Source organism: Apodemus sylvaticus, chromosome 9, assembly GCF_947179515.1.
Source record: "Apodemus sylvaticus chromosome 9, mApoSyl1.1, whole genome shotgun sequence".
In the NCBI taxonomy this organism is placed as follows: domain Eukaryota; kingdom Metazoa; phylum Chordata; class Mammalia; order Rodentia; family Muridae; genus Apodemus; species Apodemus sylvaticus.
In genome coordinates this window covers 107848606-107866849 of record NC_067480.1, presented here as the reverse complement: position 1 = coordinate 107866849, position 18244 = coordinate 107848606, and the positions used below count along the sequence as shown (strand labels likewise).

At 47.5% G+C, this 18244-nt stretch overlaps 1 protein-coding gene across 4 annotated transcripts in view; it reads left to right on the top strand.

Moving 5' to 3' along the window:
- Positions 1-18244, top strand: part of Aff3 (ALF transcription elongation factor 3) — a 498796-nt gene that overhangs the window by 419261 nt on the left and 61291 nt on the right. For 3 of the 4 annotated variants that reach the window (XM_052193068.1, XM_052193066.1, XM_052193070.1), the window contains one exon: positions 284-324. In XM_052193068.1, coding sequence (XP_052049028.1) covers positions 284-324 — 41 coding nt within the window. The remainder of the gene's footprint in view (positions 1-283; positions 325-18244) is intronic. The other variant, XM_052193067.1, reaches the window with a different exon arrangement.

Genomic DNA, 18244 nt, shown 5'->3' with positions numbered 1-18244 from the left:
TGGTTTCTGAGACCTGCTCCACACTGAGAGGGAGAAGTACTTAGCACCTCCCCACAGTCGCCCCCTACTGGCAAATATGCCTTCCTGCATGCAGCACCCCTGAACCAAGAACCTTCATTTCATGACATAGCAGGACTTTTCTATTGGGTTGCTAACAGTTTAAAATTTGGCCGCTTGACAAAAATGTGTGTGTGTGTGTGTGATACTTTTTTTTTTTAGTGTTGATTGAGCGCATAATTTAAAAGTCAGAATATTAAATAAACATCTCTACCCTTTCTTCCAGCAGGCAGCCCAGAGAACAGCTCTCCGCGCTCTAGCTGACAGGTACATTTTGTCATTTTTATGAACTATAAATTGCTTTATGAAACATTGAGCCCTATTTATTGTGGCATATAATTCATAATCGGATTTTGTCCCTAAAGAATCTGCGAACTGGGATGTTAAACATTCTGCGTGCTTGGATTTGTCATGCGTGCATGGAGTTTATTACTGCAAAACTTGGCTTGTTGTATTTCACATAAAGTATGAAGAATCCCTTGTTGTGCCGTGAAACGGGAGACGAGGATCTTAGCGGGGAAGGCCTGAGTGGTGTGGTAAATTCTGAACTCTGGAATTGGCTGAGAGTCAAGCTTACTTCTCAGCGATGAGTATTTCTTTACTTTGAGGTGTTTTCTTCGCTCTTTCCATATTGGTCCACCCGGAGGATAAGATTTTCTCTCGAGCTGTACGCATACGAGCTCTCCTGCGCTGCTCCTTAGTCCGCTGCGTGCTGCTCGCCCACCGGACTTCCTATGCCCTCCATTGTTTGCCCTGCCTTGTATGACGGAAGGAGTCGTAATCCTGAAGAAAAGGCACAAGCTGGAACTCACACCCTGTTTTTTCTGAAAGGTTGCAGTCTACCAAGTGGGGAAATATAGAATCACTTTCTAGAACAGAGCAAGATGTGTGCGTGTGTTCATGTGTGTGTGGAAGAGGGGGGAGGGAGAGAGGGGAGGGGGAGGGGAGGAGTGCAGAAAGGGCAAGGGCGGACGCGCAGGCGCACACGTGCTCTGTCAGGAGTCGGATGAGCTCTCTACATATCTCCACACAATCCCTGAGAAGCGGTGGCGGACTCAGCCGGAGATGCCCCTGAGGTGGCTAGCACTCATGTCAGTATTGTCTAGCCAGCCTTGGTCCTCCCTTCCTTCAGACCTTCTTTCAGAATGAGCAGTTGTTGATGGAACCAGATCAGTCCCGCACTCCTCCCTCCGGGGGCGGCTCCTCACTTGGGTGAATTACCTAGCCTGAGCCTGAGCTAGCTTATTTCAACAGAGAGCCTTTCGCCAGTGACAGCCTCTGAAGCACGCTGCTCAGAGCTGCTGCTGCTGGGCGGTTCAGAAACCCTACCCAGGCAATGCTTCCAGGCCTTCCGGTCAGAGCGACCAAGGGTCCAAAGTCATACTACGACCCAATCAAGCTCTTCCTACACTTATTTCTTTGTTCTTCTTGTCTTCTCTTTGAAAGTCAGTCTTTTGGTCAAATGCTTTGAAAAGAAAGGGAATTCCAGGTTCATATAATGACCTTTACTATACGTACAATATGTCCTTTCTGGAGGGTAATGAAAAGCTTGTGGTATTATATTAGATCAGTGTTTCTACAACTCTGTTAATATACCACAAACCACTCATTTACACCCTTTAGATGAAGTTCCTAATCTATTAGATGCATGCTTGATAAAGCCGTGTATATAAACACTGAGACGCATCACGGCAGCCTCTGTCAGAATGAATCAAACCGTACCTTAGGAAAATGGGCATTCTCTCTAAAATCAGATAGGCTGCATCAGAAACCAGGACAGACACCATCAAAGGTCTCTTCTCTGTGACTTAGCCCTGGGAAGCCAGTGTAGATAGATCTTAATGAGGAGCCCTTTGACCTCTGTCAAAGATTCTCACTAGAACCTGTCAAGGCGGTGCGGTGCCCAGAAGCCAGCGTCCCAGTGATCACCACCTCTTTATTCCCCAGTATAAAAGGCCATTCCCCTCTTCAATCCAGGAGGTTTTTATTCAAAATTAGAGGAACTCAGCTCACTTCCAGGTGACAGCTCATGCTACTGCACCACTCTGGCAATGCCTTTGTGGGGAGCTGCCTTCTCTTTATTTCTCTCGGTCTGCATTTGGTAATTCAGGGCAGAGGCACTTGAGCAATACAAACCTTCAGGCAGGTGTGTTCAGCCTTTCGACACTGTGACACAGCTTTATGACAAAATCTGTGTCCAAAAACCAAATAGCTGAGTTACAGTGAAGACACTGCTTAAGTGACTTCTGGATTTGGTATTGGGTTGCATTGGAGGCCATTTTTAAGCACTCGTGGCCCTAGGTTGGACACCCCTCTAAGGTATATGTGCGTGGTGATGTGTGCCTTGGGCAAACTGAGATCTTGTGGGTGGCTTGTTTAGCTCATTGAGAATTGTACCACTTCCTCCCTCTCTAGATACATTCCATTTTCATTATCTGGGGCATACGTGAGAGCTTCTGTAATCACTTAGAGATGGTTCACTATGTAACCTGACTGGCCTGGATCTTACTGTGTAGAGCAGGCTGTTCTTTTTTTTTTTGTTGTTTTTGTTTTTTTTTTTTTAGATTTGGTTTTTTCGAGACAGGGTTTCTCTGTATAGCCCTGGCTGTCCTGAAACTCACTCTGTAGACCAGGCTGGCCTCGAACTCAGAAATCCGCCTGCCTCTGCCTCCCAGAGTGCTGGGATTACAGGCGTGCGCCACCACCGCCCGGCGAGCAGGCTGTTCTTAAACTCATAGAAATCCACCTGCCTCTACCTCCCAAGTGCTGGGATTAAAGGAGAACACCATACCCAGCTCTTATATTGAGTTCTAGGCCAGCCAGGACTACATGGTGAGCTCCTGCTTTCAAAATAAAGAAAAATGAATTATAAATGCTTTTCTTCAAAATCAGGACTTAAAAACACCTACTGAAATTTTTGGATTCACTAACTCATTTTCTAGTTTGTTTTAAAAAAAAAATGAAAGGAGAGTAACTGTTCACACAGCAGGTATCTTTTTCTATCCTATTAATATTTTGAATAGCTCTATATTTTTAGAAAAAAAAATATCATTGTGCCTTGGGTCCATGTCATTGTACTATTTGCTTAATATTCTGTCTGCCAGAACAACTATAGAACTGCAATGAAACTGGTCGTCCCAACCATGGCTTCCTGAGGCAGCTACTTAGAGCGTGGGATAATCTATTAATCTATTAATAGATTAATCACTTGTAGCTGTGACAAAATACCTGCAACTTAAGGAAGGAAGGGTTCACTTGGGCTCTCACTTCCTTGGCATTCTGCAAAGAAGGTCACCATGACAGGAACTTGGGGCAGCCGGTCACATTATGTCCTCTGTCAGGAACCAGGTGGCAGTAAATGATCCTTCACTCCCTCAGTTCTCTTTGCTCTGGGAGCCCCCAGCCTGCAGAACTGTGCCGCACATAGTCAGGATGGGTCTTCCCATCTCTGTTAAACTGAATTCTGCTGTCCCTCAAGGCCCGTCTCCTGCGTAACTCAAAATCCCGTCAGGCTGACAGTGTAAACCATCACAATCTATCAGACATCAAGCTACAGAATCCCTCTGGCTTCCTCAACTCTGTCTTCTTCTAGCCGATTCTCACTTCTGAGTCTCACTTCTGTCTATAATATTCCGTAAGTTACATAGCACTCTCCCCTTTTTATCCAGAAGACCAAGCCTGTTCAGGCCTGACATGTTTTCTAGGTTTGTGATTCTGGAGTTGGCCATCTGTCTCTTCAAACATCATTTCTTCATTGAAGAAACCCTTTCTTGTACCTTATTAAAAAGATGTCTTTCACTCTGTGTGTGTGTGTGTGTGTGTGTTTGTGTGTGTTTGTGTGTGTGTGTTTGTGTGTGTGTGTCTGTGTGTGTGTGTGTGTCTGTGTGTCTGTGTGTACAGGTGAGTGTATGTGTGTATACAGGTGCATGTTTGCATGCTTATGTTTCATGATCAGAGGACAACTTGCAAGAATCAGCCTTCTCCACTTAGATCTCAGAGATCAAACTCAGAGTCCAGCTTTAGTGACAAGCTAAGCCACTCACTAGCCCTTGTCTAACTTTCTCAGATACACACAGTCCTGGCCCATCTCTCTCCACAATACACTGGCACACCAGAGCTTAACACCCGCGGCATGAGCTCTGAAGTTTGGGGAGTCTTGTGATCAATAAACAGTCTTTGGAAATCAAAGCTGTAATGAATCCATTGCCCAGCTTCAAAACTCACCTCATATTCCGACCAGAGCAGGGGGCTTTGTTCCTAGTGCAGTCCGCAGAGTCGTGGAAGAGTACGCCAGTGAGTACACCAGTGAGTACGCCAGTGAGTACGCCAGTGAGTACACCAGTGAGTACACCAGTGAGTACACCAGTGAGTACACCAGTGAGTACGCCAGTGAGTACACCAGTGAGTACACCAGTGAGTACACCAGTGAGTACGCCAGTGAGTACGCCAGTGAGTACACCAGTGAGTACACCAGTGAGTACACCAGTGGGTATGCCAGTGAGTACACCAGTGAGTACACCAGTGGGTACGCCAGTGAGTACACCAGTGAGTACGCCAGTGAGTACGCCAGTGAGTACACCAGTGGGTACACCAGTGAGTACACCAGTGAGTACACCAGTGAGTACACCAGTGAGTACGCCAGTGAGTACGCCAGTGAGTACGCCAGTGAGTACACCAGTGAGTACACCAGTGAGTATGCCAGTGAGTACGCCAGTGAGTACGCCAGTGAGTACGCCAGTGAGTACGCCAGTGGGTATGCCAGTGGGTACACCAGTGAGTACACCAGTGAGTACACCAGTGGATACGAAGTGAGAAGCTGGGTCCCAGCCGGCCCTCCCAGACCCACCCTGAGATGGCAGGACAGACATGTTGTGGGAAGCTGGGTCCGTGTGACTTTGGTTCTTCTCTATACCTGATTGTGTGTTTTTGTTTATATTTAGTTTGATGATTTGATTTGATATTTTGCATTTTTGAGAAGTTTGAGCCCCACTGGTGTCCCCAAAGGATGAAAACAACAGGCAGCCAGGGCAGGAAAAGGTGGCAATTTTTTTGGAGGAGATAAGTAAGCCAATTAGTAGATATTACTTTGCACGGGGCCTATCTTTATAATCTAAGTGCTTTTTCTTCATATGGATGATTGCACTTAACAGACATGGGGAGGGAGGGTAAGAAATGGATCCTGGTTCCTTTACAAAGATGGGAGTCTCTGCACTGCAGAAGCTGCCTCGTTATCAGGAACGTGGAGAATATGCAAAGGCTGATAGAGAGGCAGGATGTGTGTGCAGCCTTGACTATGATTAACTTCTCTCTGTAAGTAGTAAATAGCAGACAACCCTGATCAGAAGAGGGATGTGTGCGATTTATCAATCTGAGCGACTGCTCATTTGCACAGGAGCTGGAGGTCAGTCTGGAACTCTGCGGCCAGAGGAGCGGGAGGAGAGTGCCAGGACTAAGAAGTTAATCATACCCCGAGACTGCTTCCATCTGTCTCCGGGGCGACAGAGCCTCTGCACTGAGAGCAGGCATGCTTTATAGCAGCAGATCAGGAATTAATATTTTCTGTGGAACCTCAGGCATCATTTGCAGCAACTCGGGCTTTATAAAAATGGAGCATAATTTGGTATGAATAAATCACGCTGTTAGAAATATGAGGGGCTGAGAAAAAAATTCACTTGACTCAAAAAAAAAAAAAAAGGAAAAAGAAGGCTCAAGGAAGCCAATATCAACGCAGCCGCTGAAGCCGTTGAAGCACTTGGAGGGCAGGACTGGCAGAGCGCTCAAATTGTGCATATAATCATTCTCTGAAATGTCAGCGTGCAACTCCCAGCCATGGCTACATTTTTATAGCTTTGGAGACACATCACCAGACCATAACCTGTCTGCCCATCTGGCAGATTCTCAGGTCCAAGATCCATTTATATTGAAATCCAAACAACTGCCACGGATTTATTCATTTATTCCACAGAGCCTCGCTGAGCACATGCGATGCCTGGTGGGGTGCAGTGTGGGGTGAAGTGCACCCCGTGGGAAGCGCTTCTTCTCAGGGGTCTCCGACCGCAGGAGGCAGGGGCGTGGGGCTGACAAGGAGAGGCCTGTTCCTGCCCTGCACTTGTGCCCTTTCTTGTTTTCCCGGATAAGCCTCATGCATGGAGTCCTATTTTCCGTGGGGAAGAATAGACGGAAATGAAGTTGAAGACAAATAGCCTACAATTAAGGGAGCTTCACCTCTACCTACAGAGCCCAGTGTGAAATGGTCTGTGTCCAGAAACAAGATCAAGCACACATTGAGGGAGGAGGAGGGCAGGCCGCTGGCCGCCTCAGCAGGGGCTTCTACTCCGGCTTCTTTTTGCTGCCCCCTCCAGTGCAAGGGGCCAGCTTCAGCCAAAGAACCGAACACCAGACGTGTAGTGAGCAGGAGAGGGCCACCAGCTCACAAGTGGCCCCTAGGCTCTGTTCTGCTCAGTTCAGTGTGAGGGAGGTCCCCAGCCGCTGTGCGGTTAACCTATCCCTTCTTCTAAACACGTCGTACATTTATTTACTTATGAGCAGCACTCACGCTGCTGGGTGTCTGGGGAGGTCAGAGGGCAATTTGAGGAAGGTCCTCAATCCCCCCTTGTCTATCCCAGGGAACAAACTCTGACCATCAGTCTTCACCTGCTGAACTGTCTTGCTGGCTCAAGCAATCCCTTCTCTAAGCATCACAAAGAAGAGATGGTGCACTTTTAAGGAAGTTTTAAACTCACAGCCACTCACAGTGTTAAAGCAGCAGGTAGCTATCAGCCTGTGTTCTCTAGTCTCTCTCCAAAGGGTAGTGTTACTCTTTAGAAACTGTATCATTTTGTAATCTTCAGAACAGATGAGCAAACAAAACCACAGGCACATGTTGTGACCAACCAGGGCCACAGGGAAGCACATGGCCTAGCTGTGGTCTAGCCCACGTCCAGTCGGTGCACTTTGCCATCCTCTCAATCGATATCAGCTTGGAAATGGTTGGAGATCTCCACCTTAGGCTTGGCCACCTTTTGCATCCTCCACCTTGCTGCCTTAGACATCTTTTTATCCCTGAGGCATTACCTGGCAGTTAGGGGAGAAATTATTGGATGATAAATGAATGAATGCATGATGAATGAGTGAATGAATGCATGAATGAATGAGTGAACGAATGCATGAATGAATGTATGAGTACATGAATGAGTGAATGAATGCATGAATGAATGAATGAGTGCATGAATGAGTGAATGAATGAATACATGTATGAATGAATACATGCATACATCAATGAATAAATGAATGAATATGAACCAAACCAGTGGTTTGTTGTTACAGAGGCAACTCTGGGCTCAAAGTAAAAAATAATTTCCTGAACCTAGTTCCTAGTTTCCAGGCGATAGAGGGCCTTGGAAAGGAGAAGTTGACGCAGAGGGACTCATCATTCAGGGGTTCAGGCAGGTACCAGCCTCCTTGAGAGTCAAGCAATATGATCAGCTATTACACGGATAGAACAAGAGAGAAATATTGAACAATTAACATAAAATTAATCTATGGGAGATAAGCAAGACAGTCTCAGTAAACTGCTCGATGCATTTGATGGGAAGAAAATCCTGCTGTCTCATCAGAAGGTTTCTGGCACCAAGGGAGGTCAGGTGAAGACTGTAGCCCCGCCCCACATGACTGTAGTCCTGCCTCCACTCTCATTGCAGTAATTTGTAGCATGACAAGACTTAAAATGTCCCCTTCTTGTCTACCAATATATTCAGTGAACATTTACAGTTCTGAGCCCGGACATTGGATAAGGCACCATTTGAGAAGATCTATATACCAAGATCCACTGTCCGTCATTCCCACTCCCAAGGAGCCCGGAATGTGGCCAGGAGAGGGCGGTCCTGTGTACCAGCATGCGCGGTGTTCCTCTTGGAACAGTGTGTGTCAGCATGCTGAGGGCTCTGCTGCTACTATTCATTTAACCCTCACCACAGCCATCTCAGCAAGGAAGAAAGGACTCCACATTAGGACCAAAACGAAAGGCTGTTGTCAATAGGATTCCACTTCCCTTCTTGTCCTAAAACTGCTTTCCCCAAATCCTGCTGTGTCTGGCTTTCTATTAATAGACTTGGGCAACTTCGCTCCACATCTCAGAGCTCTAGGACAATCTCTTCGACCCCAGGACTGAGTTCTTTCAGCCAATTCAGCAAGGAAAGCCCCTGCCCCATCCAGCCGTGAGGAAATCACCTTGGCGGGGTATATGGAGCAGTCAGAAAAGGGGACCCGATGGGCATGTTAAGTATGACATGAAGGAAAGGTTCATCAGTGTCCATCACAACGGGATTGGTCTGCAGGGTGACCAGAGAGTGGCTCTACCCTGTGGTGAGGGAGAGGCTGGAACCAGCTCCACAGGGTCTGAGGAATTGAAAGAACAGCTCTTCCTTCAACTAATTGCCTTGCCTTCCAAAGAAAGATGCCTTTTTTTAATTAGCACTTATTTATTTATCATTTACTTCTCAAACACTGACCTAGCCTTTTCTCTCCTAAAACACCAAAGCCAGGGTCCTACCTGAGGTCCACTCACGCCTCTGGTGGACGCCTGGCCACAGCTCCAGCTCGTGTCTCCGCCTCCCTCTCACGTCAGCCGTCTTGAAGGCTCCTCTGGGTCATTTACTGATCCCAGTGATCAAAGAAGAGCTAGCCTTGTTTTCTTACTGCAGAACAAGATAATCCTCATTATTTGAAGACCGCTGCGTGGGGTCACATACAGAGCCGTTTGTGCTGAGTCTCTCTGGTCTGTAACAGGCCCTGTGATGTCTATCCATCAGTACTCACAAAGGGAGACCCTCCACCCGCCCTTCTTCTAGAGGAAAGCCACATAGTTGTCCCTCATGGCCCTCGGGTGGCTATTAGCCCAGTCAGTTGCAGGAACACTACATTAACAAGAGGCTAGCGCACAGGCTAGAGAGTCTAGAACTTGGCTTTACCGCTCCCCCCAACCCAGTACTAATTTCCACAATAAAACAAAATGGTTCCAGAGAAACCATTGAGTCCTATCAGGTAAATAATACACAGTTTAAAAGGTCCCAAGCATGTATTTCACACAACAGAAGAGAGCCAAGGAAGAAGCTAGTCTTCTGAGTAAATAAATAACAGATTGTATAAAGCCACTAATTGCCTTTTACAGTGGTTTAGTGGGCTTGGGAGTGCTTGAGAATTAATACAGACTTGCCACCTGATGTCTGCCCAGGGAGAGGTCAGCAGGAGGGTCCTCTGGGTGAAAGTGCTTTGATCCTTTTAGTTAATGTCCACAGTTGCTGAGAGCCCCAGCTCATGGATGATATAACTTTGTCTTCTTTAAAGAGAATAATGCAGTGATGACGTCCATGTGGAGACCTGACTGCACTTGATACCACTGAGCTGATTGATGTGTAGAGAACAGTGGATCTTACATAGTCAAAACAAAAATCTATAGCTTAAAAAAGAAAATGAATAGTTCGGCAGATACAGACGGAGAACCCTAATCCAGTAGTTCTCAGTTCCAAAATGCTCCAAAAGCCAGAACTTCTGGGGCACCAGTTTAACACTGCAAGTGGAAGAAGATTCCTTATTAGGAAACTTTTTTGTGTGCATAGCTAAAACATCATCTCAAGTTACCTTGAGAATATGTGTGTATTGAGAATATGAGCAGCAATTTACGTGTGTAGACTTGGATCTACACACACACACACACACACACACACACACACACGAGTGCACACACATACACATATACATGCACGCGCGCGCGCACACACACACACACACACAGGCATGTGCACACACACACTCTGTCTCTCTCTCTCTCTCTCTCTCTCTCTCTCTCTCTGAAAAGGCACTAAAGTCAGAGAACATTCTCTGGAGTCAGGAATTTGGGGAAAGTACTGGTGCTCTATGAGCCCCGACTGACGTGGCCCTCTCTCCTCGTCCAGAGAGCAGGGGATCGGTGTCCTCTCCTGGGCTTGGGGTTCTGAGGTTCCCATCAAAGCACTGTTGACCTCCCTCTCAGACAGGGTGAGACACGACCCCGGCCTTCTGGACTAGGTATAGAGCAGAGCCTGGCTCAGCCTCTCTTCTGCTCCTCCAGCCGCTCTGGCTATGAAGCAACACAACCAATTGTCACCCTTGTTCATGTGCATCACTGGGCTCTGGAGACTTCAGTGACAGGACAGTTGGACCACACAGCACTTGCTCATTTTGACACACTCTCCTCCTACACTATGGTCCCTTCCTAGTGGGTGCAACCTCAGTCTTTGTCATTTGGTCAGCAAACCCTGTGCCTTTTAACACCCCTGTGGTTGTCCCTTCTAACCCAAGGGAAGTGGGTGTTCTGTGTGTCTAATGTTTGTGGCCCAATTAATTCTTATTTAAATTGACACAAAACTGTACATGTGGCATTTCAATACAAAGGCTATGGGGGAGAGCTATTGTATGATTAGCATCTGTATCACAGCTAGCTACTGAAAAATAGAGACTTTTTACAGCTATATATTTCTGAAAGAGACATTCACCTGTACCTTGTTGACAAACTGCTTTGATTACAGACTTGCTCTCCCGCAGGGAATGAGTTACTAATTGGTAATTACTGGCCAGTTATTTTAGAATGTTTAAACTGACTGCCAGTGAAGATGATAACATAGAGTTCTTACCTGCTTTGAATTTCAGCCTGTTCTATTATTCTCAGTGACCTTGGTCTGGGAAATTGAGCTAAATCCAAAGAAAACCCCAAAGTAACGTGTGTGTGTGTGTGTGTGTGTGTGTGTGTGTGTGTAGGCCAGGGACAACCTCATGAGTTATCTATCTCCTGTTTTGTGATGAGAAATCTCTCACCAGCCTGGGGTTCTGTTTGCCTAGGCTGGCTCTCCAGCATCCCTGTTAATTTTCCCCTGCTTCCCCAGTGCTGAGATAACAGCCATGCCTGATTTTTTTGCATGGGTGCTGGGGATTTGAACTTGGGCCCGGAGGCTTGTGTGGCAAGTACTTGACCCACTAAGCTATCTCCCCAACTCACCAATTATATTTCTAACGAGAGTTTTTAAAACGTTACACCATAAGTGCACCCGTGGTTTTCTGAACACCGCTGTCCCTGCCAGCGCCACAGGAAGTAGCCAGTTAGAGAAACGTGAGATGGTGTGCTAACTGTTTGATAGTCCGGGTGTATCGTTTTGCATTTGTGTCTTGTTCAAAACTCAAACTATCTAGCTGCTTATAATGAGAGTTTATTTAAATCGTGGCCCAGATTCCTTTGGCCCACAGAGTCCTCTTTCTCTGGCTTTATTAGCCTGGCAGACAGGCCCTTCTCCATAACTGTCCTTCCCTCCCAGAACTGTCCTTTGGCCAAGTGTCTCTCTCTGAACTTGAGATCACACAGCCAGTGAGACCTGACTGTCCAGCCAGCTGCTACTCTGAACTCAGAGCCTGCCCCTGTCCGAAAGTCCCCCACTCAAGGGCCTGCTTCTTTCTTCCTTTGCTGAGGCAGCCTTGGCCTAGTGCTGGCTGCTTGCACTAGCTAGCTGGCCTTTGATGCTGTCATTTGGAGCCACTACACTACCCTGCTGCCAGGGAAGGTTAATGTGCTCCCACTGGCTGGGACAGCCTGACCTGTCCTACTCTGCCCAGCTCCCTGCCCTCTGTGGTTCCTAGGCCAATGTCTGGCAGCCGTATCATGTCCTCACCCTGGCAGGCAGCATACAGTGTCCACCTCTGCTGTCGCTGGGCAGTATAGGTCCCTTCACGATACACCACGCAGAGCATATCCCAGGTGTTCTGGAACAACGGTGACCTACCAAATACCAAGTGGATTTCTCAGCCTTGCCCTCTTGGCCCACTATGATTTTTCTGTCTCCATTTGCATTTTCCGCTCTTTTCCCACCCTCATCCTGAGAGAGGGGATCTGGTGTGACTGTGCTCACTGTAGTCAGTTCAGCTGAACTGTTGAAACAGGCTTGCTGGACCAAGGCCATGGCCCCCATTGGATATCCCCAGCCTGGTCAGCCTGCTTGCTGGCCCTGGTGTAGCAAATCAAAGAGTGCTTTCTGAAGACCTGCCCAGGCTGAGTCTACGGCCCTGCTGCTCCCCCACACGGCCTCTTCTTGGCTTTGTTCACCCTGGTCACAGCCAGGGAGTCAGCCAGCCACTTGAGGTCACAGCTCTTCATCTTTCAATGGAGACAGTCTCCCCTGTTCAGCTTGCCTGATCCTTGAGCTAAGAGAAGCCAAGACAAATAACACTGCTCCATGAGCGCTGCAAATTGGGGTGTTAGTCATCTGAGAGGGCATACGAAGGAGCACCAGGCTTTCTTTGAGTCACTGTCCTGGCTATTTTATGTAATTGTGAAAGGACACGTGTTCTTCTCTGTGAAAGAAAAGATGGCCACAGAGCATGTTGTTAACTCTCCCTCTCTGGATGGTAGCTTACCTCTGACCTCCTGGTGGGCCGTGCTGGCTGCCTCAGGGCCTGTGCACAGGCACCTTCCTGTTACCATGCCAAATCATCAACAGACAGCCTCTGGGGCATGTATTAGTGTCCAAGTCCTGCACATGGGAAACTGAAGCTTCAAACTGTTGAGTCACTGGCCACCCAAAGTTAATGGACACAGAAAGGGGTGGTGTCTGCTGGGGCCAAGGTTTGCAGGGGACATGTGGCCTTGCACAAGGAAGGCCTGGCTCACCACAGGCCAGATGCCCTGGGCTCCGTCCCCTCTCCACCCAACTTAATCCCTTAACCCAGTACATGAGTCAGCCCTCGAGTCACACACAACACACGCCTGGGTGCTTCACACGGGAACAAGGGCTGGTCCATTCTCTGCCCCAGAAGATATAGTCAGCTGGAGATCTGTGTGGCACAACACGCTTCACCGAGCCTTGGTACGCCCAAGCGAGCAGGTCCCAGAATATCAGCCATCTCCCCCCCATGCTCTGCGCTTAAAGTGGAAGATGATGAAGGTGTATTGGTTAGACTGACTTAGATAGGGAAGGAAGACGATGCAAGCCACTACTGTTTCCTACGATTTCTATCTCTTGGAGAATTGTCATCTTCTATGGCTGGAGACCTATTATCTTCTCACTGGTACTCTGAAATGAAAAAGAGAAAATTGTATTCAAATATACTTCAGGTTTTCAAAATAGACACACACCCATGTGTTGTTGCTTTGGAGACCAGCCATCAGCCATGCCAACTTTCTTGCCCTGGCAAAACGAGGCGAAGCTTCAGAGCAGTGGAACCCCCATAGCTCCCTGGCCATCTTGGATCAGTAATAAGAGCTCAGCCAACATGGTTTCCTAGGCCCCTTCAAGCCTTGGCTCTGTCATAGGCCCATTTTGTGATTTAGCCACAGAACTATACATTCTTAAATACGTAGCCACACACACACACATGCACGCGTGCACACGTGCACACACATACAAACATACACAGACATACAAACACACACACACACAGACATACACACACACACATACACGTTTGCAGGCACCCACCCATACGCTGTTCCTTCAGCCTGGACTGCCTTCCCTTCCCCAACTCCCTTCTCCTGCTATTCCCTCCAACCTGCTTGGAAACCCTCCCAAGCCTCAGCCTTCAGCTCACAACCTAGACACCTTTCCCTTAGCCCTCCTTTTTGGCCATTGTCTACACTTGTCTCTTGATGGTACCCACCCCCTGCTGTGGGACCAAGCAGCTTTCCACAAGTGACAGTTTCAGGAAATGCCTGGCAAATCTGCGGCACATCCTGCCTACCAGGGCAGAGGGGAAAGTAGCAACTCCCTCTGTCTACCTTGCAACAGTGTGTCAAACATTGCAAGAAATTATTGTGGGGGGGGGGTCGCTGGGAGAAGGGAGAGTAACAGCTCCCTGTTCCACCGTGCAACAGTGTTGTCAGGCTTTGGGAGAGATTACTGGGCGGTCTGGAGGGAGGGAGCTTTGTAAAGGCTAAAGCTGCCCAGGAACAGTGGTGTTTCCTAGTAAAGGGTTGCCACTGAGCAGCGCCACCTAAACACGGCAGTCTTGACTGGTGATAAAAGGCAGAACCCAGCACCTGCTCCTCCTCCTCTCAATTCTTTACCTCCAGCCTAGGACCACTGTAACCATAAGTAATTACAGAAGGTTCAAAGTAGCAGTCATAGTGAATATTGTCTTGTAAAAGAAATTGCTAAAGTGGTTATTTCCATCCAGAAATATCTTAATTACATGAAGCCCCAGCTCATTTTAAGTCCCGCCTCCACGGAGACTTTAATCTTCCGACTGGAGCCATGTTGGTTACCTGGAGAGCATCCAGCACATTTCCTTACCTAAAGACAGCAGAAGTCAATGAGATCAGCAGCTGATAAATCATAGACAAGACCCGGATCCCTCAAAAGATTCTGTGTGACTCATGGAGCTCAGTACTGTGGTTCTGAAAGATATAGTAGCCACGTGTAACTCCCAGATTCGTGGCTCTGCCCACGTGTAAGTATAGACAGCGTCCCCTATGCTGGGTAAACCAGTGTGAGATGACACAGGATGAGGAGTGCTTGGTTCTTTCAAATCATGCACAAACTGTTGGCAAGGCTGTAGAGGAATTGGAGCCGCCATGTCTTGATTGTGGCATTCCCAGTGGTCCGGCTGCTGAGGTATGACCACCTCTCAAATTAAAAAAAAAAAAAAATCTGTCATCTAGTACTGTGGTTCACTTCTCGAGGGAGCAATGAAGACCACGTCCTTAACTCTGCGTGACTGTGACAGGTCATCAGTGGCCCCTGTAGATGGCCTTCTATTTTCTGACACTACTGTATGGTTGCGTTGGTACTCAGCCTTTTTGGGCCAACCTTCTCTTTGTGAGCTTCTCAGTGGTTCCTGTCAGATGTCAGCAGGTTCTTTCCTTCAGCTGGAGATGAGTATGCTCAGAAGATCCTCTACTGGGGGCTTTTTCTGGAGTGCCCAACCATGGACTCCAAAAGGGTCATCAGTGGTAGCCTTACAAGTCCCTGCATCCGTGGTGAGCTGAGGGCTGGTATACCCCCACAGCCCTGCAAAGTCTTCTATTGAAGTCCTAACCCACAGTCTCATGGTATTGGGGGTGAGAACTTTGGAAGGTAATTAGATTCAAATAAGGGCAGAAGCTCCCATGATATTAAAAAGCATACACAAGGAAGAAGTTATGTAGGCACACTGAGGAGGCTGTAGGCATGCCAGAAAGAGCTCTCACCAACAAATGAGTGTGTCGGCACCTTGGTATCGGACTTCACAGCCTTCAGAACTGCAAGAACTGGATATATTATTCAAGCTACTCAGACGGTGGTATTTCTTAACAGCGTTCAAAACAGAGCAATGGTTCAGAATCATCCTATACACTGTTTCAATTCTCAGTGAACAGACAAACTAACGGCACCCCTGCACTCGCCTGCACATCACATTTTAAAGGCAAGCTGCATCTATTGCAATAGCAGGGTGTGTGGCCTGGGGTATAGCTCGGAGGTAAAATGCTCTTGCCTAGCACAGGCAAGGCCTGGGTTCAATCCTCAGCACACAAATAAATGCATGTGGCACAAAGGAGGTGGCTTGTTTTCCAAAGGAATTATCTACCTTTTTTAAGTATACGGATAAAATCCCACAAGAAGCACTTGTGTGGAGCCTGGGTTTGCAGAACTAGCTTTCTTTTCAGTAAAAGATTACACTGAGAGCTCGTTAAATTCCAGCATCATTGCCAATAAGATTACAACCTTCCTTGTCTTACTGTACAAGCACCAAAGACTATAGCTCAAGGGGGGTGGGGCTGTGCTGGCCATCATACCTGCACACCCTGCAGTAACAACATTCTATGGGCCTGGGCTGAGCCACAGCTGTCTCAACTCTTCTTTATAGACACTCTGACCTCTTCCGGTGACCTCTTCAGAAGTCAGAAATAGCCAGAGGGGGTTTCAGTCATCAAGCCATGAGCAGGTTTTATTTCTGTGGGAAAGTGGTCACATAAGGCTCTCTCCGCTCAAGCAGAAGCCCTGAGAGAAGCACATTAACCCTGGATTTTGTGGCTTCGGAGTGGACTCACGGCATCTTACCACTGTAATGCTTCTATCTCCTGACTGTTCATCCATCCCCCACAAACAGTTGCATTAAAGTGCTTTGAAAATACAGTTCCGGTGACTTGAAGGACGAGTCTCCCAGACCCCAGATTTTGCCTGTCTGCGATTAGCTGTAATTAATCCTCTTGCATGTTATTCCATCTTGAATCCTGCCTTGTGACGCACGGGCTGTGTCGGTTAGTGATGATGCAGTTTCTGGTACCATTCATCTTCCTCCCTCAGTCATCCGCATCCCCTGCTCTCTGCTTTGCCGCATGTGCACGTGTGCTTATACCTGCTCTACTGGCTGGTTTTGTGTCAACTTGACACAGGCTGGAGTTATCGCAGAGAAAGGTGCTTCAGTTGGGGAAGTGCCTCCATGAGATCCAGCTGTGGAGCATTTTCTCAATTAGTGATCAACAGGGGAGGGCCCCTTGTGGGTGGTGCCATCCCTGGGCTGGTGGTCCTGGGTTCTATAAGAGAGCAGGCTGAGCAAGCCAGGGGAAGCAAGCCAGTAAGTAACATCCCTCCATGGCCTCTGCATCAGCTCCTGCTTCCTGACCTGCTTGAGTTCCAGTCCTGACTTCCTTTAGTGATGAACAGCCTCCCCAACTTGCTTCTTGGTCATGATGTTTGTGAAGGAATAGAAGCCCTGACTAAGACACCTGGGATGGGCAAGAAGTGCCATGGACCTGAGGTCGACAGAGTTGGCCCATCAGAAGCCATGAACAATGGATAATGTCATGGTGTGAATGCATTCTTAAGCTTGGCTATCCAGTATGTAACTATTAAGTCTCAATAGGTGTCCCGCATTTCATCTGGCAATCCCACACAGACCATTCAAATGCCATCAAAAAGGAAACTTTCTGTAAAATTGCTTGATCTTGGCTAGAAATTACATAGGAGCGAAGGGGCTGGGAGATGGCTTGGCAGGTGAGAGTGCACATGGCCCATCCAGAGGACTGAGCTCAGGTCCCAGCACCCATACTGGGTAGCTCACAAGTCCCCATGACTCAGCTTCAATGGACCCAACAGCCTCTGTGGGCACACCCACACGCATGCGCATAATTTCTAAAAACAAAGTAAAACAGTAAATGCTTGGCTTAAGAAAAGAAAAAAAAAGTTTTGGATCTTGAAGGGATCAGAATGTCCTGTTTTTCCATCATTTCTTTTATAGCCAATTTCCCTCTTTAATGAAAAGGGGGGAGGGGTGGCTCCACATCAGAGCAAAAGTTCAGTGTGTCTGAGGCTCTGAGATCCATTGCCAGCCCCAGTCAAAATCACAACTGAAGAATAGAATAAGCACTGTAGTTCCTGTTGATATTCTGTGTGTGTGTGTGTGTGTGTGTGTATGCGAGCGCGCACTCACATGTATCTCTCTCTGTGTTTCTCAGTCTCTCTCTGTGTCTCTGTCTGTCTGTCTCTCTCTCTCTCACTCTGTGTGTGTGTGTGTGTGTGTGTGTGTGTGTGTGTGTGGTGCATGCACATGCATGAAGTACGTATGGAACCCAGCTGGAGGTTGTAAGTTGAGGCTCCTACAGTGCCTGCTCTGACAGGAAACACCAGACTCTCACTTCGTTTGGAGCATAGGCTACTGCTGGTCCGTGTTCACTTTGAGAGCTGCTCTAATTTGTATGTTTGCCAAGTTAGCCACGCAAAGGACTGCCTTTGATAAAGCTGACGCCACTGAGAGTCTCAGGCCTGTTTCCAGTTGTGCTCAGACTAAGGAGACTTTCTGTCGACCTCTAATCACAGCAGGTCATAAGCAGAGAGCCTTACTCACAATCCTGGTTTGATTCTGAGGGGTCCTCATTAGTAGGTCTGTGGATAATGCTCGCTCTCAAACTCTGTTTCTTAACCACGATTACTCCCTTGGATATCACATCATATTAATTATTCATTGACTAACTTTTTCCAGCAGTAATTAATGAGATAAGTCACACAATGGAAACGGTAGTAAATATAACATAAAGCAATTACTAAAGTAGTAATTTTCATTCATAATTATTTTAATTACATGGGAGCCAGCTTATTTCAAGCCCTGTCTCCACAGAGCTTCTTTCGAGCTTCTGAAGCTGTTTCCAAGTCGGGAGATCGGGAGATTCTCACCCTGCATTAGCGAGCAGACA